The sequence below is a fragment of the Simochromis diagramma genome, unplaced genomic scaffold (genome assembly GCF_900408965.1).
Source record: "Simochromis diagramma unplaced genomic scaffold, fSimDia1.1 OVJJ01000602.1, whole genome shotgun sequence".
Classification (NCBI taxonomy): Eukaryota; Metazoa; Chordata; class Actinopteri; order Cichliformes; family Cichlidae; genus Simochromis; species Simochromis diagramma.
Genome location: NW_024387040.1, coordinates 12197636 through 12224307, shown reverse-complemented (window position 1 = coordinate 12224307; position 26672 = coordinate 12197636). Strand labels below are relative to the sequence as shown.

The 26672-nt window shown below is 39.1% G+C and overlaps 1 protein-coding gene across 1 annotated transcript; it reads right to left on the bottom strand.

Annotated features, from left to right (window-relative positions):
* Window positions 1-6688: 6688 nt before the first annotated feature.
* Window positions 6689-25666, bottom strand: phex (phosphate regulating endopeptidase homolog, X-linked). Its single transcript, XM_040044108.1, has 22 exons — window positions 25543-25666; window positions 21718-21774; window positions 21420-21581; window positions 20358-20441; window positions 19826-20052; window positions 18724-18792; window positions 17682-17798; window positions 17384-17467; window positions 16688-16830; window positions 16027-16120; window positions 15061-15189; window positions 14704-14805; window positions 13091-13168; window positions 12860-12963; window positions 12476-12534; window positions 12208-12262; window positions 10627-10694; window positions 10418-10548; window positions 10131-10196; window positions 9833-9937; window positions 8820-8896; window positions 6689-8734 (listed from the first exon to the last, which is right to left on the bottom strand). Exons 1-22 carry the CDS (start codon window positions 25664-25666, stop codon window positions 8632-8634), a joined length of 2238 nt encoding a protein of 745 aa, XP_039900042.1. The 3' UTR covers window positions 6689-8631.
* Between the last annotated feature and the right edge of the window lie 1006 nt (window positions 25667-26672).

Genomic DNA, 26672 nt, shown 5'->3' with positions numbered 1-26672 from the left:
TCCAATGTGTTTTACAGATAATTAAAAAATAGAAGAAAGTCTGATTCCTTGGAAGCAAAATATAGAAAGACATTAGGGGTAGCTCAAGACTTTTGCACATTACTTAAAAAATATGGTTAGCATACAATTACACATCCTGTCAATTCAACCAGGATTTCAATAGTTTTCATGCACATGTAGCTACAGGTAAAGTCTGCTGAGACAAACAGAATGCCATAATTTCTTAGAAAAAGTTCAATAAAACTGAAAAAAACAACTATGTTCATGTCCTAATCCATTATTCAATTAGGCCTCAATTAGCCTTTAATCCCCATTACCAGTCTAGCGAGAGACGAGCAGTGAAGGAATGAATAAGCGTCTCCCCGGGGAGGACGGAAGAGCAGAATAGAAAATGAAGGACTGCGGAGATATAGGGGGCTCGGGGCAGTTTCTGATAACAAAAGTAGTAATTAGTGTCGCTAAAAGATTAATAGAAATCAGAATAGCGTGTGTGAAGGATAGAAAGAGGAAGGTGGAGAGAATGAATGGAATCTTTTGAAAGTATATAGCCCCATTTTGTTGTCAGGCTATTTTCTGCACCTACAGAGTTGAAGGAGGGGGAAATCCTCCAGGGGTTAAAAAGTGCAAGCCAACACATACACTTTAAAGCATGCACAAGATGGACAGATGAGGGGAATATGGCACAGGCTGACAAGAGGACAGCACCACTAAGGATTTTACATCTACAGGCTGTTATGTAGTTTGTGTCCATATTTGAAATATGCATTTCATTTTGCCTCATGTTTGCCCATCTGTGACGTCTATCCTCCATTACTAACAAAACCTATATGGACGCCGGGCAGATATTCATGAAAGGGCTCCTGTCTGAGTTCGTACTTATCCAAACCCTCCCGTCCTCCTCTTCTTCCACCCCTCCCATCCCCCAGTCCATCTGTTTTGGTGGAGGCCATCCATTAATAAAGAGACTGTCTTTTCGTTTCTATTTCCCATCCTTCTGTATTATTTATTTACTTATCTATCTCCAGTTATGGTGGGAAGATATGCGTGCCAGAATGGGACGCAGCAGATCTACCCACTTCTAAAAACAAATGACTAATCATGTTCAATCTTTTAAACAGCCATAACAGCAATTAGTATAGACTCTGATTGACAGCTCTTTCAATTTACATCTACCAAATCTGCAGATTGTGGGTGTTAACAGGTGCTCGGTGGTGTTCAGATGAATTTTACATTTCAACCCAAAAGAGGCTGGAGATGGTCTGAAAGAAGTAAGTCTAATTAAAGTGTTTTAAAAAATGACTATCTGCAATTAAAGTCATCTGAAAAATGTTGGCCCACTTTTCTTTAAAATGTTGCTTTTGTTCATCAGGATTTGATTAATTTATGCACAGCTTGACATTTAAGTTGGGTTGAAGTTTGGCTTGAGGTTTGGACTTTGGGTCATTAGAACACATTATGTTTGCTACTGCTCTTAGGATCAAGACCCAGTCTGGACCAAGCTTTAGCTGTTGGACAGATTGCAACATTGTTCCAGAAGGTTTGTAGTTTTTTGTTGGTTGGTTTGTTTTTAGCTGCAGATTTTTTCCTGGCAAGCCCTTCAAGAAATCCAAACTTGTTCAGTCTTTGTTTTAATCGCAGTGTTATAAACTTTAACCTATAATACGCTAATTGAGGCTTATAGAGTCTGAGATAGCTCTGGATTTTTCTGCTGTTTCTCTGAGCATTGCAGTCTGACCTTGGGGTGAATTTGCTGTCCACTCCTGGGAAGATTGGCAGTTATCTTGATTGTTTTCAACTTGTAAATAATCCTTCTCACTGTGGAATGATGGACTTCCGTTTCTCTGGAAATGAGCTGATAACCCATCCCAGATGGGCATTAACAATGACTTCTTTAAAATCATTTCTGATATTGTTCCTCCTTGACAGAAACCTGAAAAAACTGCCAAAATGTCTGCTTTTATAGAGGTGTTCACACTTGCTGATGATCAGTTAATCAAAGGCATCTGACTAGAAGCACTTAGATGCTACTAATCCTGTGTAAAAAAATATTTTTTTCACATGACTGAAAGTGATCAAACCCATTTTGGTGAACGATCTTCACAATACAATTTACATGTATTGATTGAGCCCTTTGGAGGACCGTAAAAAGGGGGAACTATTGATAGGTGCCACAAATTCACTGTCCAACCAACCAAATATGCCTCTAGGAACAGACTGTATATGAAAGATGGATGTAGCTTTAGTTTGGTGAGAAGATGATCTTAAACACTAGTACAAACAATAAACCCAAATCTCATGAGTTTATGCCCTATGCTGCTTATCCCACATCACATTCAGTATAATATGATGAGCTTATACAAATTATGGTCCTTAATAGAGTAAAAAAGGAGGATAAAGTAGGGTTTTCTTTAGGCCAGGTCAATTGTGCGATTGAGATTGGGTGAAAAATCATCTGCACACTCATATTGCAGAGTCATCCTTTGTTAGTCACAGCTAGTTTCAAAACACCACAAAGGGTCCTGTGAAAACACTCAGCTTGAGGCTTCACAACAGGACTTCACTAACCAGTGGGTGATGGCTGCGTCAGTCTCGTGGTTACTCCAGGATAAATAACTAATCTGTTCAAAATTAAACTTCTTGATGCAGAACAAAAGTTTCTGACTCTTTACATTTTAAATAACATTTTAAATTAGATATCTTCGTGAAAGTGATGTTTAAAATTTTAAGACACCATACTATTAACGGCGGTTTCTGCTCATCAAGGACAGCGTCTCTGTACTCATTTAAATGCCTTCATTTTAATCATTTTCACTATCTCCATCTCCCTCTTTCAATCCATCTTTATCATATCCGCTATTTCTGTCTATCCAGTCGGAGCATCTTCTCGGTGGTCAGCAGCATCTGTAATTTCTAAATGTCATTTGGGCATTAGCTCATGAGGCCAGGCAGGATGCTATAAATGGGGGTGATGGAAGAGGGAGGTCAAAGGGAGGTGCATGGGTGGAGAAATACAGTAGAGTCGTTTTCATGGCCTCTTAGAGACTCAAAGATTTGATTACAGTTACCGGACAGAAACAGAGAAGATTGATGCAGACGGATGCAGATAAAAGGCGTATCACATGATCACGCTGCTTCTCTTTATGATTGCAGTAGAAAAGGGCAGAACAAAATGATTGAGACAGGTGATCATAAATTTAATAAGAAACAATGGAAGAGGCCCAGTGATTTCAGCAGTGTCTGAAAAAAATCCACTTGGCTCAAAGGTCAGAGTGTAATATCTTAGAAGAGCTATTTTCATCTATCAGAAAGAGAGTTTAATCTGTACATCAAACAAAAAACGGCCCCAGGTTTTCCCTGCCCTCTGCTGGACACGTTTTAGCTCAGCAGGAAAAAAAACTGTCATTTTTGTAACCTTTGCTATCAGTTCCACTTAGGGAGAATGTAGTAAACAACAAAGGGAAGGTGTTTGTTTGCCAGCCTAGACATCAGACTGTGGCTGAGCCTCAGCAGAAGAGCTGATGTTGTGCTAAGAGACATCCACTCAAAAGCCTTTTGCTGTTCAGTTTGACAAATCAGGAGGGCTGATTACCATGCTCAATAAGAATGGATCAAATCTGCATATTGTGACATAGCAATTTTCTTCAACTTTAGCTGAGAATCTTAAAATTTGAGACAATACTGTTCACATACTATTACTAGAATCTATTCACAATGGGCAAAATGGTACCATAGCTGTATGATGAAACCAACCTCTTCAGAACCATCTAGACGGGAAGGACTGACAGTTATTTTGTACCTGGAGTGCAGGATGAGTCAACAAAATCACTGACTATAATAAGAGCACAGATACTTACATAAACATCAGAAGAGGTCCCTCTGGACAATTCGAGTATCTAATTAACAAAGCCCGGCTTTCAGAATGTAGATGTTTATGAGGGCAAATGTTTGACAAAAGGAAGCTAATAATGACATCAAACAAAGCACAGCTGTGCTTTGTTATGAAGGCAATAAATGCATTTTCTGTGGTAAAAAATACACAGGAACTCAATTATCCATCCATTCATTTTCTTCTGCTTATCCAGATCGGGGTTATGGATGGGCTGGAGCCTATCCCAGATGTTCTAGGGACACAGACGTGGTACACACTGGACACGTTGCCAATCTACTGCAGCTTATTGATACAACTTATGAAAACTCAGCATTTCATTAGGACTGTAGCTCAGGTGGCAGAGCAGGTCAGCCATTAATCAGAAGGTCGGTGGTTCGATCCCAGGCTGCCTCCTGGCTGCATGCCAAATATCCTTGGGCAAGATACTAACCCCATGTTTGCCTACTGGTGGTGGTCAGAGGGCCCGGTGGCGCCAGTGTCCGGCAGCCTCGCCTCTGTCAGTGCGCCCCAGGGCAGCTGTGGCTACAATGTAGCTTGCCAGTGTGTGAATGTGTGTGTGAATGGGTGAATGACTGAATGTAGTGTGAAGCGCTTTGGGGTCCTTAGGGACTAGAAAAGCGCTATACAAACGCAGGCCATTTACCAGCATAGAACTTAAAAATATTAAAAAAAAAGAAAAATTATGACATATAAAAATATGTAGAGGTTACAATTTCTTTTTACCTTTCACTTCAGTTTTCCTTTACTTTGTGGAACCTGCAGAAGTAAAGAAAATAGAAGTAAAAAATCTTACAAATTAGATGCTTTCATAGACAGTACATTGCCTCTTTTTCAGTGGTTCTTGGGCTCAATGTGTCAGTTGATTTACTCAAGTGTGCAGATTAGTGTGGTAGTGTTTAACAAAGATAGCCTCCAGGTGACAAATCAGTGGTTTAATCACCCTAGATGTCGTTTTTACACTGGCCACTAAAGTAGATTTATCACAAGTCAGTGATGTAATGGCACCAAGTCAGGTATGGGCTTATTACTCATAACTGCTCGACAAACACTGAGAGAGTCAAGCAGGGGTGATTGTGCTCTCTTACGTACTGGATAAAAGCGACCAACAGAGCTCAGAGCTTCTCTAATCACAAATATAGGTAAAACAACTGGAGAATCAAAAACCCAATCTCAAAAATTAGTCTTTGTATAGCTAAGTTTAGTCTAGATATCCAAATGTTAGAGCTAAAACAAATCAAGTATAAGGTGTTTAAAAAAAAAAAAAATAAAATAGAAAATAGAAAATGTGACTCATCAAAATATCTATTTGACAGCTAACCTGGGCTATCTGAGCTGCATAACACAACTCTAACAGTTATCGTGAACACAGCTAATAGTTGAAATCACTTAGCTCTTTGGAGTCCATGTAAGATTTATTTACTAAAAAATAAATACATCAATAAAATAATCTATAACTATCTTATAACAATTAGTCTTATAATTAGGGCAAAGCACCTGAACCTTTTTGTGCAGCCTTGTGAACCATCTGATTGAACAAAATCTTTTCAAGAGGGATACTTACATTTTACACAAGCTGGCAAAAAGTCAGTTAGCTCAGTGTTTCCCAACCACTGTGCCGCGGCACATAGGTGTGCTGTGAGAAATGATCAGGTGTGCCGTGAAAGACTATCGGGTTTCACCTGGAATAACAATTACATTCTCTTCCACTAGAGGGCAGTGCAATTTCTTGCTCCAATTAAATGGGTTGCCAACTGCCGGTAAAACAGAAGAAGGCGAAAAAGAAATGACATAGTCATGGTGGGAGTGAAACAATGCAGCGCATAATAGCAATATGAAAAGAAAGAGTACTCAATCTGACCTGGGTCCTGGAGAAAATTCCTACCCGGATGAATTTCCTAGCACGAGTAGTAAAAGGTATATTGGGGACAAATCAAGCCAATTCCGCTATGCCTGGTGCACGGGGAAATATTATCAGTAGCCTATGCTTTTTGTGACATTTCTGTTTGTGCCGTGTGATTTTTCTAATGTGAAATAGTTTTGAAGACAAAAGGGAGACAAAAGTTTTCTACTGCTTCACTTTAATGGATTTTGTCATGATGTTTTTCTGTATACAAAAGTTGTGATGTCTTAATCTATAAAATCAACTCAAATGTCGAGTCCAAATACTTGACAGGGCACGAGGAGACAAGCAACAATAAAAGAAATAAAAAGTAAAAATGTCCGTTGTTTGTTCTGATTCTTGTGTAGCACATCGGTAATCGAAACTTCCATTAAGTTAGAAGACAAGAATGCCTGCCAGGTGCTTGATGCATTATATTGCTCGTAAAAGCATCTCACTTACTTCCTACCTTTGTCTCTTAATCACCTAAACACCTCCCAGCACACACACACATGCACATACATACACACACACTAAGAGACAGACTGGAGCAGTGGACTGTTTTTCTAATTGGTGTGAATTGATGAGACTGCCGCTGGTGTTGCCACAGATACAAGTCATTAATGTTACCCCCTGCTGGATACCACAAGACTACACAGCACCTCCTGTAACACAGAACAAGTTGCCATGGGAACTGTTGACATAAATGAATGGGATGTGATGTGGTGTAAGTGTGTGTAATAGCGAGTCCGGAGGAAAATCAATAAATGGACATGCTTTCAATCTCTTTATGTCTTTTGTCCACCATCCATCAGCACCCTCCACCCACTGCTCACTACATCACTCTGGCTCTCTCTCTTGTTCGCACACATATTTTTTTGTCTCTTCTTATCAATCACGGCAAAATTGGAGGTACAGTGTAATGTCTCAGAAGTTTTATTGGAACCTAAAAAACAAAACAAAACTGAAGACCAGAATCAGTGGACCATTATGACGACATACAAATGTATAATTACAATGAAAAGTTTGTCACATATTAACTTACAAAAACATTCGAAGAAAAACAGAAGACATAATAATAATAATGAAAAAAGGAAGACAAAGACCTGTAATGATATACACTGGTTTCAATCTAATCATTTCTACAGTGGATATCGTACTACTAAAATACTGACAGTAAAGTTACAGGACTAGGGCTTGCCCATTGATAACAAATTTAAAATTGATGTTATTTACAAGTTAATCCAGTTTTATATTATTTTGAATTAAGTATCATAATTTTTTCTTTTAGTCCTGATCCTATGAAAAACAGGTTTTTTTTTGTGTGTAGCGCTCCCTTTCTAACCAATTTAATAGACACTTTAAAAAAAAATCTGTAAAAATACAGCACAATGTACTATTTTAAAGTAAGAAAATTTATTAGGAATTTAGTCATTCTTTCTTTTACCATTTGTAGTTTACATAAACAAACAAAGAAACAAAGAAAAAACAGACAATGTACTGGTAGAAAATTAACAGCACATTCTTTGTTTTGTTTGTTCTTTATTTACATTTTTTACAGTGTAGAGACTGCCATCAACTGTTCTCCAGATCAAAAATACCAGTTTTTCCCTACTAACCAGTTGTTGGCAGGGAGGATTACCAACAGGTCTCAACAGCTGTATAATTGGCACAGAATCAAACATTAGCACTACTGTTTGGCAGTAACACTAAAAAAAGTTTTACAGAAATTTTAAAAACTCATAATTAATATTTGTTTCATGATTTTAATCGGTAGATTTAATTCTAGAATGATAAGTGTAATTTCACTACAGATTTCTTTATTAAAAACAAAATGCTAAATAAAGAAAAAGACCAGCAGGCTGATACAAAGTCAACAAATCACAGCCAACAGATACTTCTTTCCCATTTTCTGACGAAATTTTTAAACTATGCATCATACAGTATTCCTGTTATTCCCAAGAAACATCATTTTGTGGTGTGAATGCACCTGAGCGGTACAGTCCACTGACGGAGACACAAAGACAAATGAGAGCGCATGCTGCAGTTTGAGTGCTTGTAATTCTGTAAGTTCATTTGCCTCAGGCTGAACTGCAGCGCAATGAATATAAATGTCTGACACAAGATTGAAACGAAGCAAAACAGAAGGCAAGACTGTCAAAGGAAAATCTGGGCCCACACACACACTCACACACACACTCAAATTCCAACTCACAGACAAAGTACCTGATCTAGTTTGCTAGATGTTACATTAAGATCACTTTGCTTCTATAATACTGGTTTTCAAAATAAAATAATATTAAGTAAGATAACTTTACTTAAAGAGCTAATCTTTGGTGTACAGTGTTCAGAATTTGGGCTGCTGACAAATAAATGCGAGCTGAGCTGATATATCTGTATCCTACAGTCACAAAAAACAACCTGGGATATATTTTTGTAATCAGTAGAAAAGTTCTCATCATTGTACATTTACATTACATAAATTCTCAGAAGAAATGCAGTTCATGTAAATGCAGTGCTTTTATTTAGCTGCATGTACAGCACATATAGCTGTGTTGTTGTAATGTCACAAAAACATGTTTGTCTCCAACCCTGTAACTGTGGTCCTTTATAAGAATCTTCAACCTTAATTTATGTGACATAAGGAAGAAAGATGACTGTAAAAAGTTAAATTTTTCTTGTTAGCCAATTGAAAGCGGCTTCAGGTCAAAGATCCACACTAACCCAAACGCTGTGTATGTGTTAGGGTGTTTCAGTGAGAACAACTCTACTTCATTTTAATGTTGTTCCCTTATCATGTAAACTATGTTGGATAAATCCAGCATTATCAGCCTTTTCAGGGATATCACGCTGAGGTCGAAGGTTACCACACCCGGCAGGATTGTGCTCCTCTGTTCATAATCGACGACTCGGAACACTTGAATGCTTTCCGAAATTCCTCGTAGTTACTCATCGCTCCAATAACTCTGCAGGACATGAGTGACGATAAAGGTCAGGTTGGAGGGGTTCTTGCTATGTGTGTCCATGTGTGTGTCTGCGTGCGGGCTTCACCTGTATTTTGGTGGACTGTGAGCTCCACTTTGGATCTGCTCCCTGGCCGCTTCTGGTCTGTATGTGTTACATCTCACCTGCGCATTACAAACACACCGATTAAATGCTTTGCTAGATACTCAAAATTACGTATGCGTATTCAGAAGTTTCTGACTTAACATGCGCCACTGCATGCAATATTACAATAAAAATCCGAAAGGAAAACTTCTGTCTAGCATTCCATTTGAGGCCATTGCATTTCATTATTTCCACAGACAGGAATGCATTTGAATGCAAAATCACACATGCATGCTTCTATAAATGCAATAATTCTGAGTAGCCAGACATGTTCCACACATGGAAACAGTAGAACACGATGACATCCTGTTTGGCTAGACAGCATGAAAGGGGAACAAATAACTCTAACAGCTCAACAAGAGCAGTACCCAAGATGTGGAACACAGCATGAAAGCCCTGTGATAGATTTTCAAACCTTTCTCATCTCTATGGTTTTGATAGCATTAGAAATAGATATGTTCAACTATATTTTACATTTGTTTCAGTAAATGACAGCGTGAGAGGAGCAACATTGCCTCCTACTGACACTTTTAGGAATTACAAGAACTGACTCTTTAAATTTGCATAAAACTGTAGTTAAGAAATGAAGCACATCAGGGATGTGTCCACAAGGGGACCATGGGAAATACAATTGGATTCTCCAGCATGGATAGAACCGGCTATAGAAGGTTACTGAGTACATTTACTCAAGTACTTTACTGAAGTACAATTTTAATGTATATACTATTTTTATGTAATACACTTTAATGGTTTATATGGTTTGGTTTATATTCAACCATTATGTTAAAGTGCCCAAACATTACATTTCCCATAGGAAAATGCCCAAATATTACCTGTCTATCATCACTTTACTATGCAGACCTGCAAATCAACTGAAGGTCTTCAGATCTAACACACACTGGCAGAAAAACTGCATTTAGAGCGTAGTGAAAAACAGTGTGCAAAAGTGTCTTTACATGTGCATAGCTCAAGAAGAACAGTTGGTTGTTGTTCAGTGCAACTCCAGGCAGCAGAGGCTCCTCCACACCACCTCTTCTCTCATCCACCCACCGCCTGTACGCCTACACAAGAACAGTGAAATAAACATTCTCTCATCTGGATTGCTTTACATGACGTCGTTAATTCTTCTTCATCATTTTTGCTAAGGGAACAAATTCCTTTAGGATTAGGAATTTTTTTTTAAAAAACAATAGCTCACAATGTCCGAAGTAGACAGCTCCTGTAGAAAACCATTTCTTAAATCATAGATCATACCCTGAATGCTTCTCTTATTCCTCCATTGTCTGCTATGTTTTCTGCCAGGGTCCTCTTACCCCGCACCTGCAGGGCAAAACATTTACAAAAGAGTAACAAAGGCAGTAATGCATCAGAAACGTCTGAACTGAACAACAGTCTTCAGTTATTTCTTGACTTTGATAATTATCCAGTTATACACAGGCATTTTTTAGACAGTTTCTTAGAAAAGTGGTTTAAACTACATCTGCAGTTTTTTCTTCTTTTTTTTTTTTATAAATTTTTGCACATTCAGACTGTTTCCTTACATTTAGGCCCGCCTCCTTCCAGTGATAACCATTATACTGGTTAATCATACACTGGGTCTTCTCATTGAAGGCCTCTATGGACGAGTTGCTCCACCACTGTTCAAGATTGCCATTTTTGTCATACTTGCGACCTGTTCAGACCACATAATTCATTATTATTCAATCGCAAATGTTATATTTTGAAATCATTATTAGCAAACATTATTTACCGTTATTGTCAAAGCCGTGCGTTAGCTCGTGTCCAACTATTACCCCGATGGCACCGTAACTTAAAGATCTGTAAATCGAAGGAAAACAACACAGATTTTAGTGTGGCACAAGTCAACGTCTTGTGGAATTTCAAGAGAGGATTAGATTCTATCAGTGGTGCTCGATCAGGGGAAGTATGCAAGCAGTGCCTGTTCAATGAAGTCTAAACACAGACATCTCAAACAGAATTCTGTCATAATTATTCTGGTTTCACTGTATCCATTCTTTAAATGATTGACATCTTGAGGCTGCAGCCTCTGTCTTTGGAAGCACATTTGACTCTGCTTGACTATGATTCCATTGGAATGTGCATTGTGGATAAACCTCTGGTTTTTGATGGGAGACTGAGGGAGACTAGCAATGCTAAACAAGTTGCTGCTGGCTCTGCGTTCAAGGCTCTGAACACAGTTAACAGTTGCAGACTTCACCAGTACTTTCAGATTAGCATGCACGAGAGCTGTCTATACTGAGTGTATCATCTTTAGACAGCTGTTTTGTTTAATACGCTACCTTATTTCTTCATTAATGATTTGAATCTTCCTGTAGATCTTGACAGTGCACAGGCCTTTTAATTTAGCTATAATGGTCCTTTAGAACAATTACAAGTATATAACTGAGTACCAAGTAGAATATATTTAAATATTTAAACCAACCTCAAACATAAACAGCAGTGATATTGATTTTTACCAATCAAATTTATATAACAATACTACAGCTTTATGTACAGTGTGGTATATAAAGTGTGTTATTACTTCTACTAAATGTTCTTAAATGTTCCTCCGGCACAGATCATTGTCACCTAAGAGCAAATCTTTTTTTATGATAACTATAAAAGTAATAACATTTAATAATTCTTCAGCCAGCAAGAAGTGCACAAAGGGGAAGATGACCACACAGAGTGCTGCAAGATGCATAACATGCAACACTAAATCATGAAACGGTTGTTTCATAGTCTGAAACAACAATTTGTCTTGTTAAACAGTGGAAGATAATTTCTTTTTGTTTGTCATTGTCTCTGCTTGAGTTTTTGTAAAAGTCGTCACACACCACTGGATCCTATCATACATAAACTGTGTGCAGTTATTTTTCTATTAGCGGCCAAGCTAAAGAGCATTAAAACTGACAGCTGGCAGGCAGTTAATGAGCTACTTTCTTCATTCAGTAACTTTTAGTTTAATGATGTAAAGTATCACTCAGAGAACAAAACACCAGGAAGAGGAAAGAACACAATAAAAAGAAAGCAATAGAAGCTTTGGAAGCCTTAAGTGAGTGAGCACCATTCCAGCTGGGCAGATTGTTACATAGCTTGTCATTCAGTCTCAGATATGGTAATAAAAAAAAAAAAAAAAAAGAAGAAGCATGGACAAATGTTACTGTGCTGTGGGAAATTGCTTTACAAAATAAAATCAAGCTGTCAAGCCAATGTTTAATATAGGACAGTTTATAGATCTGTTGAGAACAATAATGCTGCCCAGGCTGTGGTTCTCTAATAGGAGGTTTTTCTTTTAAAATAAAGTCAGCTCTTGGGTGGGATGACTCACCTTGGATACTCTTTTCCCCAGAAAAAAGGTTTTTGAAGCTCTCCAGCAGGAAATCCTAAACAAGAAGACCAAAAATAATTTTTCTTTTTGTGTATCTTTAGTTCTTTCCAAACAGGATATTTTACTGCATAAGGTCAAGGCTTTTCAATCTTATGTTTGCTAATAAAAATAATAAAAAATGGAAATCCCAGAATTGGTGCTTTGATCTGTCTGGTCAGGACTTAACTGAGTGATTAAAAAAACAAAATGTAATGAATGTATATCTTACTGATTTGATTTGTGGATGAACTATAGAAGGCGTTCACGGTTGTTGGATTTGTAAACCACCTGAAACACAAACACGCATTAGGCATTAATAAGGACATAAAACCATAGCCTGATTATAAACGATCGCTGGAGCTTCAAGAAAGGCAAGAAAGGAAGTGCCTCCTTCTTTCCAGTGGCCAACAGGGGGCGACTCCTGTTGCTGTATCCCTAATTTCAAGTCTCATTTAATACATCACCATGCCTATTTTATATATTATAATGCCCATTAGAGTCAAAAAGCAGTAAAGCTGCATATACTTTAGGACGGACCTAATGTCAACATGTATCTCCTTATCAAACGGATGATGTCACAGTGCCTAATTAAGTATTCACACTTGCCACTCACTCTGTGCGTGGGACGCTCTTTCGTAGCCAGGAGAGATCGGATTGAGCGATGAACTTCAGTGTCTGCATCACGTTGCCGTAGTAGTCATTCTCTTTTAACTCTAGCTGAAGCAGACACAAACACATTACACATTACTTCTAAATAGCAACATTCCTCCATCTTCAGAATGAAAAGGGGGAAAAACATTGCAGGAACATGATGGATGCTGGTGCTGTGCTAATTTAAACAGACCTGCTTCAAATCTTCATTGAGGTAGGTGTCATTCAAAATAAATTCTGGGTAGCCAACCTTAGCCAGGACTGCATGTGCCTTTAGAGAGAGATAAGAGAATTTAAATAAAATCTAAATTAAACATAAAAAGGTGTGTCAGACTCTCAGTCAAACTTAATTGGCAGTGAGTGCAAATATAAGTTTGAACGAGTAAGTTTAAATGATATTAAAGTAATAAAAAGAGAGCACTGTGAGAGTCATAGGCTAAAGTGTCTTCACAGAAACATTGCCGGGTCCCTACAGCAAAATCCTTTTTAATTATGAAGGTCTATATGCTTGCCATAAAGTGGACCCAATTTCTTTAAATGGTTTCAGTATTGTAGCTTGAGCAAAGCTGGTGAATGATAAGTAGCTCGGTTCAAGCTGAGAGGCATCAAAAACATTTTAACAGTGAGTGGAGCTGAAAACAATTGTGTTAGCAATAAGATCCTGGACACATTTGAGTCTGACGTTATGAAAACCTATGATAATGTATTTTCTCTCAATCATTGCAGTTCCAGTGAGAACACATGAAAATTGCAATCAATGAGAATGTGACAATCCCTGTCAGCCAAAAGCTCAGGTGTCGCGCTGCTCTAAACACTCTTTTTTCTCTCAGTTTGATGTCAGCAAGAGATGATATCATTTTATGGTCACAGCATAAAAGGCCCCGAACCACAGTTTGGTTCGGGGCAGTCAAGTAGAAGAAAGTTATAAGTTAATAAAAGGAGACGTGGCTTCTAAGAGGGAAGAGATAAAAGGATGGATTAAAGCATCACTAACACAGGCTTTTGAACAGGAAGCAACCCCCCTGGAAAGCACTGGTCACTAGGGGAAATTTGTATTCCTTGACTGACTGGTGAGTGGTTCGAGTCGCAAGGTGAAATCAGTCACAAAGAGTGTGCAGCACCAAAAACATCCTTGTAACTGCTTTGGGCACTAACAAATCAATGCTGTTGCCTGTAGGGAAGATGCTGACTTGTCCGCAAAGACTTACCAACTGCTCGTTAAGTGGTAAAAATAAAAAATATTGAACATCATATATCTCTTTGTGACAAGTTTCACCTAGTGACTATCAACCACCTCCTTCAACCACTTGCCAACTGCTCAGGGAATAGTCATTTTTCTATGGTATTGCCAGGGGATTGTCCACGGGTCTCTGGCCCGTATGACTTATGCCTAAGAACCTCACCAAGGCTGACTATAAGATAAATAAGGATTATGGTGGATCAAGTAAGAGACACTGTTGTTGGGTTGTTGAGTAAAGGACTTCTTCTTTTTTGCGTATAAATATTCTTTAGTGGTGCCAGTAAATACTAACAGATTTCCCGAACCGATAGAACAATAGTATCTGTTCTAGCTTGGCAGCTGTTTCCAGCTGCTGCAACTACAGTAAGGTCAGACTTTGTTTTAACGGTTAGATGTGACTAACACAGCTGTTCAGAAAGGGTGTTGTTTTCACTATTTAATGCACTGCTGTATTTCATTCAATTTGTTGGGCCAGTTTTGGATTAAACAGTTTGAAATTCACATCACCAATCCAAATATTTTTTTAATATTACAGTTTAGATTAGAAAAGATGGAATAAACTGTGCCTTTTCCACAGCTCGCTTCTTGGTTAAATCATCCATCCAGTCATTCTCCTTCTCCAGCATGTCGATGAACGCCCAGCGGATGCCGTCGATCAGCTCCTCCATCTAAGAAACAAATCAAGTACGAAACAGAAGTTTAAATGTTCAGATTTTCAGACGCAAACCTAGAACGTTCTCACTTATAGCAAAGTGAGGCTGTTTATAAAAAATGCAAAAAAGGCCCAGCATCATTGCCATCTAAACACAGACACACACACCTACAGTGATGCAGACATCACAGCTCAGCACTCATCTGTTACGCAGCTACAGAAAACTCAAATAGCTGAGCCAGGATTTAGGATATGATGGGAACACACACACCAGGTGTTTCTTGTCCTCCTGGAAGTGTGTGTTGACAAAAAGGCGGCCGGTGGCATAAACAAGTGAGTTCTCCACGTAGTTAACACACTTATCCCAGCGCGGGGTCAGAGAGGTGGTTCCTGTGGTTACCTAATGGGGGCGAGAGAGACGGAAATTCAAGGTGACATCGCTCCAAAAAAACAACTTCCACTGACAAGTTTCCATTAACGAGAGTGTTTAAGATCTCACGCTGAGTCACTTTAGTCGGGGAGGGGGGATGATTTGTTTAAAACATTTGAAGCTACCAGCTGGTAAAATTAGAAAATCTTTCTCCGACTCACTAAGTACTGTGACAAGAATTTTGCGACCTAAAAACAGAGATTGAGAAAAGCTGAGAAACCTTCAAGTGTAGTTATTTAGGTTTAGGTGTAAAACATTTAAAAAGGGAAAAAAAGTGTACATTAAGAGAATTATGAGCAGCTGCCGCTGCTAATGAAATGCACCCAATTAACTAATCATCAGCAAGTTTGAGCACGTTTATAAAAGCAGAGATTTTTGGCAGTTTTGCAGGTCTGGAAGATTTTAGTGTGTTAGCACAATGGTGTTAGCCAAGGAGCAAGTACATCAGAAATGATCTCAGAGAAGCAACTGTTGGTGCCAGCCAATCTGGGAAGGGTTATAAGGTTATTTTCAAACAATTTAAAGTCTATCATTCTGCAGTGAGAAAGATTATTCACAAGTGGAAGACATTCAAGATAGCAGCCAGACTTCCAAGGAGTGAATGTCCTAATAAATTCACCCCGAGGTCAGACTTTTGCTCTGAGAAACTGTGAAAAACCCAAGAGCTACATCTGAGATTTAACAGGCCTCGGTTAGCACGCTAAATGTTAACATTCAAAATATTGCATTTCTTAAGCTTTTCTAAAATACAGTTGTTTTCAAAACATTCAAAAGTGATCATATATGGACATAGATTTGTGTACCGACCCGAGCGTAGTCAAGGTATCTGTAGAGGAAACGACGGCTCAGAGCGGTTATCCGGGAAAAGACTGTCCTCCACTGGACGTAGTTCGCTACCGTCCTGGAGAGCGAGAGACACGGGGACATTAATTCAATTCCTACATGTAATCTCATTATACACTGTAAAATACTTGTAATGAGCGACAGGTGCCCTCGAGCCCCAGTGTGGGCTCATGTCTGTGCCTGTGTGTGTACATTATATCTGTCCCTTATGAGGACTGGGTTGAGTTTAAAGGGGAGTTGAATATTTATCTCAGGTGCCAATTCTTCAATTTTTTGACACTAGAAGAGTAGCTTTGCCTGATATACACTACATAATAATCCTTATTTTTCTTTTACAGAGACTACTGCGCCCCTCACTGTTTTAGCTGCTCTTTCTTTAAAGCCATCCTGCCATTAAGCCAAGCATCTGAACTTTGAGGCTGTGTAGCTTTTGCACCCTTTTATTGCCTATTGCTTGCAGATTTTGCATCTGCATTGCTGATGCACGTAAACTACCCGAGGCAGTTTTCTACACTGTTTAGCTCGCATTGGGACCAAACAATTGTATTTATTAATAGGGTGTGTATGAAGAGTGTCTTTAAGCTATTGTGTCAACAAGGCACCACGATAGAAAGGGAGTCTGTACCGGGGATCGGTGGCCTCGATGAGCTTCATAAGTTCCTTGAAGTACTGTGGAACTCTGACGATGACAGGCTCAGAGGAGGAGATGGATCGATCCGGGTCACCTTTAGACTCCACCACAGTTTTTACGAAATTAAGCCAATCGAACTACAGCGATAGAGAGAGGGGGAGAAAGAGCACGAAAGGTCTTTAACACTATACAGAAATATGTAGTATATTCACCAAGCCAGCTACTTCAGTTTCTGTGCATCGCAACACCTGCACGCATTGTATTTTTTCAATTTCAGAGTTCAACTTCAACTTTTGTGAACTACATTTTTGTGCACAGGTAAATACAAAATATCAGCAGTCCTCGTTTCTAATTCGGTTCGTATAGAGGTTAAACATATCATGAAGCTTGTAGTTACATTTCAGACAAATCCAATAAAAGCAGTTTCCTTGACTTGCTGATTGAGTTTCTGCTCTCAGTAGCTACAAATTCACCATAAGAGCGGTACTGATCTTTCTTCTGACCTTGGAAACAAAACAGTCCACAAAAAAACAGGAATGTTTGGTACTATTGAAGAAAGCCCTGCTTGGTAGGAAGACTTCTCAGGAAAAACCGGACAAGGACATCGTGTACAACTTGGTTTTGAACCGGTCTCAACTGATGCTAAGGTTGATTTCTCTCTGGCGGTTTTTCTGCATTGTTTTAAAGTACCTGAGGTATTGAGCGCTGCAGGCGAGAGAGCGTGTATTTGTGGTACATGCTCTCGCTGGTGCGGTTTTCATAGGGAATCAGGATCTGCAGACACAGAGAGCAATTGTCATCAGCATGACTGATCCTAAATTTGTCCAAAAAACGATTTCCTGTTATACTGTTGGCGAAGCTGATGAATCAGCCGCCATATTTCACAGAGAATAATGTAGAGTTTTAATTAGCTTTGGAGCTACAGAGACCTATTTAATAATTTTCATACATTAAGCGGGATTATATTTATCTGACATGACGTCCTTACATGAGCCACTTTGGTCTCAAAGGCGAGAGCCTTTTCCATCTGGGTCAGAGCGTCTTTCTCTGGGGCGCCCAGCATGACGGCCACATCCACCATCAAACTGAGCAGCGCCGCACGATACTGGAGAGAGAGACAGAGAGACTTCATTCTTTCATTGCTCTGAGCTATCAGGCATCATCAGACATCAATCAAGCGCCTGCATCTGCACTCACATACCCTTGTGCTACTGTATCAGTATTCAGTGAAACGTATTTTTTTATTATTACCTTTTTTGAGGGAGAGACACACAGCAGCAGAAAAATCTTCAGTGGTTTAAAGGGACATTTATGTTCACAAATAGCTTCATGGTGACTGAAAAAGGGAATCCAATCTGTGTTGCTCGCTGATGATGTTTATAAAGCATTAGAAAGTTTAAATATTAGTGTGTTAAAGTTAGCAGATCAGATAAACTATTAATAAGAATGTTTCGGCTCAAAAGAGGTTTTTTGCATTATATGCTAATATATATAAATGTAAATGTATCCATTTATCAGTGGTTCAGAAATATTTAAAGCCAGATCAGTACAAAAAGAAACAATTAGAAACAATTAAAAAAAGAAAGTGATACAAGAGCGGTTTTATTCAAAAAGATTTTGTTATCCTTAAATTACATTTCTGCTATTTTAAGTTTTGCATGAATATCTTGAACTACTCTAAATTCAAAGGCTTGAACAGGTCTTCACTCATAAATGTTTAGATTTGAAGTTATAAGAAGGAATTCACAGTTATAGAGATTATAAAAAGCTTTATTTGATATCTTCAATTCTATTTAAATTTATAGCTTCTAAAGGTGCTTTATGAGGTCTTTACAATCCCTTTTGAGTGAGAACTCTGTGACTGAGGTGAGGAAGAAATCTATTTTTTTTAAAGGAAAACACAGAGGGGGACGTATTGAGTCTGAATAGAAACTCTTGTTCCGAAGAAAAGTCTTTTTTGCTACCACTCATCCAGGACGGAAAGTTTTGGTTAACAGGTAAGATGGAAAAATGGCAAAGTGGAAACTCACCGCCTGGGCAGAGGAGGTGTTGGTGATGTAGTCTTCCCTGGAAGGCAGAGACAAGGATGCCTGATCGAGCTACATAAAGACAGAAAGTGCTGGTTAGCCTCTGCTGCTTTTTACACTGCTGTCTTTCAAAACAGTTCCAAGAGGTTTCAGATACATTATATTCTAGTGAAGCTAAGCTAGATACATAATAACTCACCTGGCTTTGAAACTTGGATCTGTTCGCATGACTGATTAGCTTTTAAATTCTGGTTGTATGTTCAAAAATATTGCTCTTATTCACTTTTCAATGTCATAATTTGGCACAGGGAGATTTCTTTTAATAAGAATAGCCTGTGCATGTACGCATCATTCCCATTTGGACTGTTTTTGTGCCTTTTGATTGAGCACACGATCATTGATTATTACAAAAATGAAGTAAACAAAAATGAATAACTGCATTATTTTTTTAATTTTCTTTGTTGAAAAGGTACTTATCCTGTCTGGTCTCACTTTCCCATCTGGTCCCACAGTTTTTAACAATGAAAATTTCTAAACCTAAATTTTAAGTCCTTCTACAAAATTGGAACCAAATGCTGTATATAAAAGATGGATATAGCACTGACCTTACAAACTGGTTTACAGAAATTGTTTTGGCCGTTGCCAACTTTGCAGGGTGGATCTAACTGAGAAATTGACACATAGTAGACACTTTCCAACCACAAAGACTAAACAGGACTATAACTTAAAAAAATAAACATCTGTATAACTTTAGTACCAACTGTGATCATAGAGTATAATTGGGAAAAGATGAGTTTATGACAGATAAACAGAGTCATGTTGTCCTTAACTCATGGATTCTATAAAGAAGGCTTCTTTTTGCCTCGTTCGATTTCTTTTCTTTCTTTCTTTTTAGATGTCCATCTTTTATATACAGTGTATGGGATTGTGGATTTTGTACTTCAGTACAAGCAACTAAAAAAAATGGGATTAATGTAATTTGATAGTGAGATGAAATGGACTTCTATTTCTCCAAGTTCTTGAATCCAACAATGCAAGTGCAATACTATAAAAATGTGCTTTACAGTGGAGTTATGTGATGGGCTATGAAGGAAAAATGTCTGACCTTGATAATGTAGTGAGAGGAGTTTTTGTCATCAGGGGAGACGTACAGGCGAATCAGGACGCTCTTACTGTGCTGATTCCTCATCGCTGCCAGCGTCTTCAGGAGGCTCCACTGACTCTCTGACCACTGATATTCCCCACCGCGCCCGTCACCCACAACAGGCCACCGAAACTCTGGCTGTTTAAGTGTTCTCAGCATTGGTCTGGCATCCAGCTCCTCCAATAGAGCTTTGTACACAGACACACAACAAATGGTATACACAACATTTTTTTTGTACTATTTTTACAGCTCATGTGGCTATTTTTTCTAGCTTTGTGCTGCACCCATGTTTCTTATTGCTTTTCCATTACCCCAGATCTGTCGTGTGGATCAATAAAAGCTCATCCTACCTTATTTGTTTTCAGAGTCACTGTGTCTTTGTGTAAATGATTGACTTTGTAAGGACATTTAATTGTAGGGTTTGAATTTTGAGGGTCTCATATAAACAAAATCCCCACAAATCCACAGAGCAAACATCTGTGTTGTGACTTACTTTCATTCAAACAGGAGCGGTACAGGGTCTTAGCTTTGGTCACTGCTTCAAGTTCGTCAGGGTCAGAAGGAGCTTGCAGTAATTCTGATGGAGCAAATTGGAGTCATCATTCAAAGAAACCTCTAATGCCCAGTCATAATCTCTGCTAGAGGCTAACCGCTCAGGGATACATTACCCGTCACTAGGATAACACAATTAGCCATATAGTCAGGATGCATAATGGCTGATGTTTAATGTAGAATTGAAAAAAAAAGAATGTATGGATTAAAATGATGGTAAACCACCATTTACCATTTAAAATGATGACATGCTTGCTGTATTGATCTCCTTTTTTTAAATTTGATGTGAGCTTTGCAGTGTTGTTGGAGCACTATGCTATTTCAGTAGCTTACTCTGAAAGTAAGAGTCCAGTGAATGGAAACACTTAACCTTGTTCATGACCTTTAATGAAATTCCTATTAAGGAAAAAGGTTGCATCATTGTCTACTTCTGCCAGATGTTTCTTCCTGTTAAAAGGCTGTTATTCCCTCTCACTTTCACCAAGTGCTTGCTCACAGGGGGTCACCTGTTTTCAAGGCACAATATAAAGCACCTTGAGGCAAATGTTGTTGTTTGGTGCTATATAAATAAAATTGCACTGAATTGAATATCTAGCACTATTCCTTTTCTGTTTTGTAATTCCAATATTTTCATTTATTATTATACTGGATCTTATGGTTATCTTCTGTCTGAAATAAGCCATTATAGGTCCTGTCTTGCTAAGCTACCTCTCCCTAAAAGAGCACTTTTTGCTGACTGGCTAACTTCCTGTATGCCGAGCAGCTCGGGTGTGCTCTGTCTGTACCAGACGACCATATAAAGAAAACTGCAGCAATATCCCAAAAGTAGAAAAAAATTGAAAACTATTCAGAGCAGTCTGCAGCCAAGAATTTAGCTTAAAGAAAATACATTTACATTCAGTACATGCATTTTACATCTATACTTCATTATTCCAAACTTCTGAAACTTTGTAAGAAAACCAAAATGCTTATTAGGACATCGATGAGGAATTTATTCTCAAACCTTTAAGTTGGATGTCAACGTGCTGCCTAAGCCAGGGGTAGATGCCGTAAGAGGACGAATCTTCAGGAATTGGGTTCTCCTTCAGCCACCCACCGCAAGAGAAAGCATAAAAATCCTCGCAGGGGTTTACAGATTGATCCATTTTACTTAGAATAGACCCCGCTACAGAGATAAAAAAAAAAAAAAAAACACACCTCCATCAATGACATTTAAGCATAAGGTACTTAGGTCACAATTAAGACAGTCCATATGTAACCCGCTAAACGTACAAGATGGACTGTTTAGCGCCTCTTCTCACCTGCTTCAATGCATTCTGGGGTCAGACAGAACTCCTCCTGACTGGATTTTTGAGACACTGAGGAAGAGGAAAAGAGTTGCTGGTGAAGTTTGAGAACTGAAGGCATGCGCACAAACGTCGAACAAGTTCAGTTCTGCATCAGATTGGGGGAAGTTGAGACTTTTACAAGGCCGCACCTTGAGCAAAACCAGTTCTAGGGTCAAAAAATCAACTTTGACTCAGACAGTTATTGTTATTGTATATTTGATGCATAAATGTCTCTCTGAAATTCTGCCTCATCTCACAAGATATCCTGAATGCAAGGATGAATTATTAGCAAATGTATAAGTTTGAAAATATTGTGCAAACTTGACTTTTCATGCTCTTTGTTGTAATGATATATATCATAAAAAATGCTCTAGAAAATGAACTCAACAGAAAGAAAATTACTACATTCTCAACTGTTTAAACATACAGTCTACCCCTCCTTACGGGGGCTGTAAAACTTTGACTGCATGACTTCCACCTTGGAACACTGCACTACTATACTGAAGCATTATTACATATATTTCAGCCTCTGAATACTCCCCCACCAGTGATTATGCAATAATTACCCCAAAATGACAGTACTTATTGGAGAAGGATGTAGTCGAGGACATTTCTACTAGCCACTCTTTAGGAAAAAGGGTCAAACCGAGATAAACAAGTAAAGCTGATACAGCTGCAGAGCGCTCAGACAGAGTAAACAGTCATGCTTGCCACACTCTTGAAAGATGCAATAAGTGTGACATTACTCGCTCGCTTTTGTGAAAGGCAATCAAAACACCACAAAACAAACAGAATAGGCACACCATTGTTTAAGCTACTTGCATTGTAACTGGAGGTTTACCCATCCACTTCCCTTCATAGAAGGTGAGCAAAAACCTGCCTTTCTAACCTCCTGGCAGAAACCGCTGTTATGTGATGTGGATCCGTGGACAGATTTAGAAACCAAATCCCCATTGTGAACGGATGAGTGGAGCGTTACGGTGCTGCGCCGCAATGTCTGACCTCTGAGGTCCACCAGCCTTGTTGCCTAGTTAGAGCTGCTTGTTGAGAGTTGTGGCCACTTTCAGAACAGCTTCAACCCTGCATGAACTGCTTGGCCTGGAACAAACTCAACAAGGCGCTCTCTCACCCAGAAGCCCATACACAGGGGTTTAAACACGCACACACGCGACTGAGGCTCCAGTGTCACTGCTAAAACCAAACTTATGTCCATTACTGAGATACCAAACAAGCCACCAACACAAACATGCAGATACACAAGCACACATTTAAGACTCACACTCTTTAAACTCATTAAAAATATCTGGAAAAAAAAATCAAAGCAGCATTCCTGTGTGTGGTCATTCACATGGATGGGGAAGGGAGGTTCTATTAGTGTGGGTGTGTGGGACTGCATACATGGGCTCGTAATGTAATTACACTTCAATGAAACCACAAGAATTCTGCCTTCCCTCAATAACTAAAAAAAAACAACAATACTTACTCTCGCACCCCTCCCTGCTACAGCATCCTCACAGCCATGCAACACTCACATTACTCAAATGTTCTCCTCAAAATCTTGAAGGCAGAGTTGCACATGAGTGATGCCAATCCAAACTATGAGCATAGCAGTAAGACTGGGAAAAAATGAGCATATAGCTAATCAGGCTCTCTTTAAAGTTCCTCTGGAGCCATGCTGCAATATTTCCTACAATGTAAAAACCACAACTTTCAAACAGCAGATAGACATATTTGTTCACTCCAGACAAAAGCAAGCTAGCTATTTGGTAAATGGGCTGATGTAGCGCACACATCATGCCTAAGTGCTTTTAACAGTCACACACTCACACTCCAGTAGGTGCATTGGGGGCATCTTGAGGTTCAATATCTTGCGGAAAGGTACTTTGAGGATCCGAGGATCAATCCACTTACTGTCTAATTAGTAGGCCACCCATTTTACCTCCTGAGCTACAGCTGCCCAGTATTTTTGCCCACTTCTAATATTTCTAAATATCAGAGTGAGCATGCTCATATGCTCCAAACTGTTTCTTTTGAGCAGAAATTGAGAATTTGAGTAGGGTATAATATAATGTAATATAATATAATACATATAAAAATGTATTTTTTTTATTATGAGTAGTAACTAATCTTACTCTTGAGAAAGAAGGTCCACATGTTCTGTGCAGAGGGAACTGACTGCACTGTTTCAACAGAAATAAAAAATGAATAAATAATAATGAATCGGAGAACAAACAATTTGGCAACGTTCACACTGCAGGCGAAAGCGCATCAAATCCGACTTTTTTGACCCTATGCGACCCATATCCGATCATGCTATGACAGTGTGAACGGCACAAATCCGATATTTTCAAATCCGATCTGGGTCACTTTCGTATGTGGTACTGAATCCGATACATATCTGATGTTTCAGAAAACGACTGCTGTTTGAATGGTCATGTCATTAAATCCGTCTTTTACGTCACTGACACAAGACAGACGCCAATTATCAGCCCCTGAGAAGACATCGCGAACGCTTCCTGGCCATCCGGTGAAACTGTTGGGAAGACAACGTTGGAGAAACGTGAACATTTTATTTGTACTGTATAATCTGCAGATTCTGACAGAAATTTCCAACTATCATTTGAAGCACTGCTCTTCTCTAAAACAGCAATAAGGATAATTATTAGGCCATTTGTAAATAACAAAATAACTTTATAACTTAAAGCAAAATTGGGAAACGTAAATTCCGAAACAAGTCTTTATATTAAGCGCCATCAGTCAAACAATACTGTTTGCTCTGGGTCTAAACAGAGCGCGTTGTGTGTGACGTTGTGTGTGACGTCGTCTTTTGCGCATGCGGGCCGCTTTGAGGGTTCACACTAGAGCGCGTTTGCTGTCACATTTTATTTGTAGTGTGAACAAGCAGACAAAAAAATCGGATTTGATCAAAAAATCGGAATTGAACGGTTAACCTTGAGCGTTTAAGAGGTTAAGACCTGCAGTGTGAACGTAGTCAGGAGGAAATATCTGGAAAAGTCCAGCTAAGAGTGCATACAGCACTCTTACACAGTCCCCAGACATGGATTAAACCTACTCCTAGAATAAAAGAACAGTCAAAGAAGCTCTCCAGCTCTAGGATTGTGTTAATCCATGGGAATCCATCAAAATAACAGCCCTCATAGTCAACCCGTGTTTACCCACGCTTTATTGTCTTTTTAATTATATTTTATATATTCCCATGCACGCGATAGGTGTTAAATATATTTGTTTAAACTCATCTTACTCCTTTTTTGCCCCCTTTATTGCAGTGTTATGTGGATATGTGTGAGAGCGCTCCTTCTTTAGCTAATCTAAAGCATGCAAATTACTGGTTTAGCACACCTACCAGCACCTACCATCTTTTACAGCACTAGCTTAAATTGATGTAAATAAATAACTTGCAATCCGTTACACATGTCCCTGCTAAAAATACTGCACTCTGCAGGAAGAGCTGTGAAAAACACATTCTTTTCTGTTCCACTAGTGTCCAGATTTGAGTCCCACTGTGCATTACGGAGAGCACAAAGTTGTGCGTGTGCAAGTGGGCGTGTATGAAACCTTACATGAACCTAAAATAGTTCTACACAAGTTACCCGCGAGACCTCCACAAAGACCTTTGCTCCCACTCGCATGGTCATGTGTTATTTACAGTCTGCATGTACTATAATCTGAGGACACCATGCATACATTCTCATATGTTGGATTCCTAACTAATTATAATGTAGGATAAGGAAAATGTGTGCATATATAAATATATGTGTGTGTTTGGGGTGGACTTACCTAGTATGAGAGCAAGAAGCAGAGCGGCGCAGAGTAACACACACATGGCCAGAGCTATCTTGTAGAGACGACTGCTATCCCTCTCGGGTTTAACCCCCCCGCCGCCTAAATGCTCCAGCTCCATGGTTTACTATATCACACACACACAAACAGACACACACACAGATAAAACACTACTCCTACAGTCTAAAAATCTTGAGAGGTGAAGTAGACATTAATCATCTAAATACTGGCAAAAAATAAATAAAAATCCCAAACTATAGAAAAATAGGCCCCAAAAGTCTAATATCTGGGCAAAAATTACATGCCCAAAAGTCTTACAAACATCTCTGTAAAATTTCAGAGAATTTAAAATTTCCCTCAATTTAACAGCCCGAACTCGGATCAGTTTCCCAATCTGTCTTGCTCTCTCTGCTGCTCTCTGTCTATCTGCAGCTACTCAAACTTCACTCTGGCTCTTCAGACTGTTCCTCCCTCCATCCCTCCTCCTCTCCTCCAGCACTCCTCCCTGCCTTGCACCCACCCTCCCTTCTGTCCTTCCTCCTTCCCTGCAGAAAACTACAGACCAGTCTTCCCAGTGACATGAACTGAGGTCATATATTAAAACAAAAAAACAAAAACAAAAACAAAATCATTGGCCAGAACCAGGACCTTATCTGTGCATGTGTCTGCACTGGCAGCTGCACTTCTTCTTCATGGCGCACATGTGAAACGTGTGTGCCTAACCTCATGTACAGAACAGCAGGGTGCTCTGCTTGAAACATTTATCAGATCAGACAGCCAGTGAACTAGAACCAAATTATCCTCACAGGACACCGATTATTGCAGATTAATCTGATGATGAAGGTGGTGTTGCTGCTGTCTGTAAAAATACATCAATGTTTTTGTCTACTTTCTCACTCTCTTTGAAGTGCAGATGACCGTGACAACGCAGACTCCTGATTGGCCTTCAACTTCACCCCCTTCACTGTGGTAAGAACTCTTTCTGCACGTGCTCATTAGGGTTTGGGGCGTCGGCCACAAAGCCCTTATATAGTTACGACTTCCTGTGCTGCTAAAAACACCCATTCATCAAACACAGACCACGATGCTATTGTTCACCCCTGTGACTAACAATCACTTGTGTCCTG

Bases quoted from the DNA above. Each gene is read 5' to 3' on its own strand.
- phex (XM_040044108.1), bottom strand. From the start codon at position 25,666: ATGGAGCTGGAGCATTTAGGCGGCGGGGGGGTTAAACCCGAGAGGGAT. The intron at 10,549-10,626 runs GTAAATAATGTT...TGGTCTGAACAG, and splicing joins GCACGGCTTTGACAATAACG to GTCGCAAGTATGACAAAAAT. The intron at 8,897-9,832 runs GTAAAGACACTT...TGTAATGCGCAG, and splicing joins TCTTCTTGAGCTATGCACAT to GTGAGATGTAACACATACAG.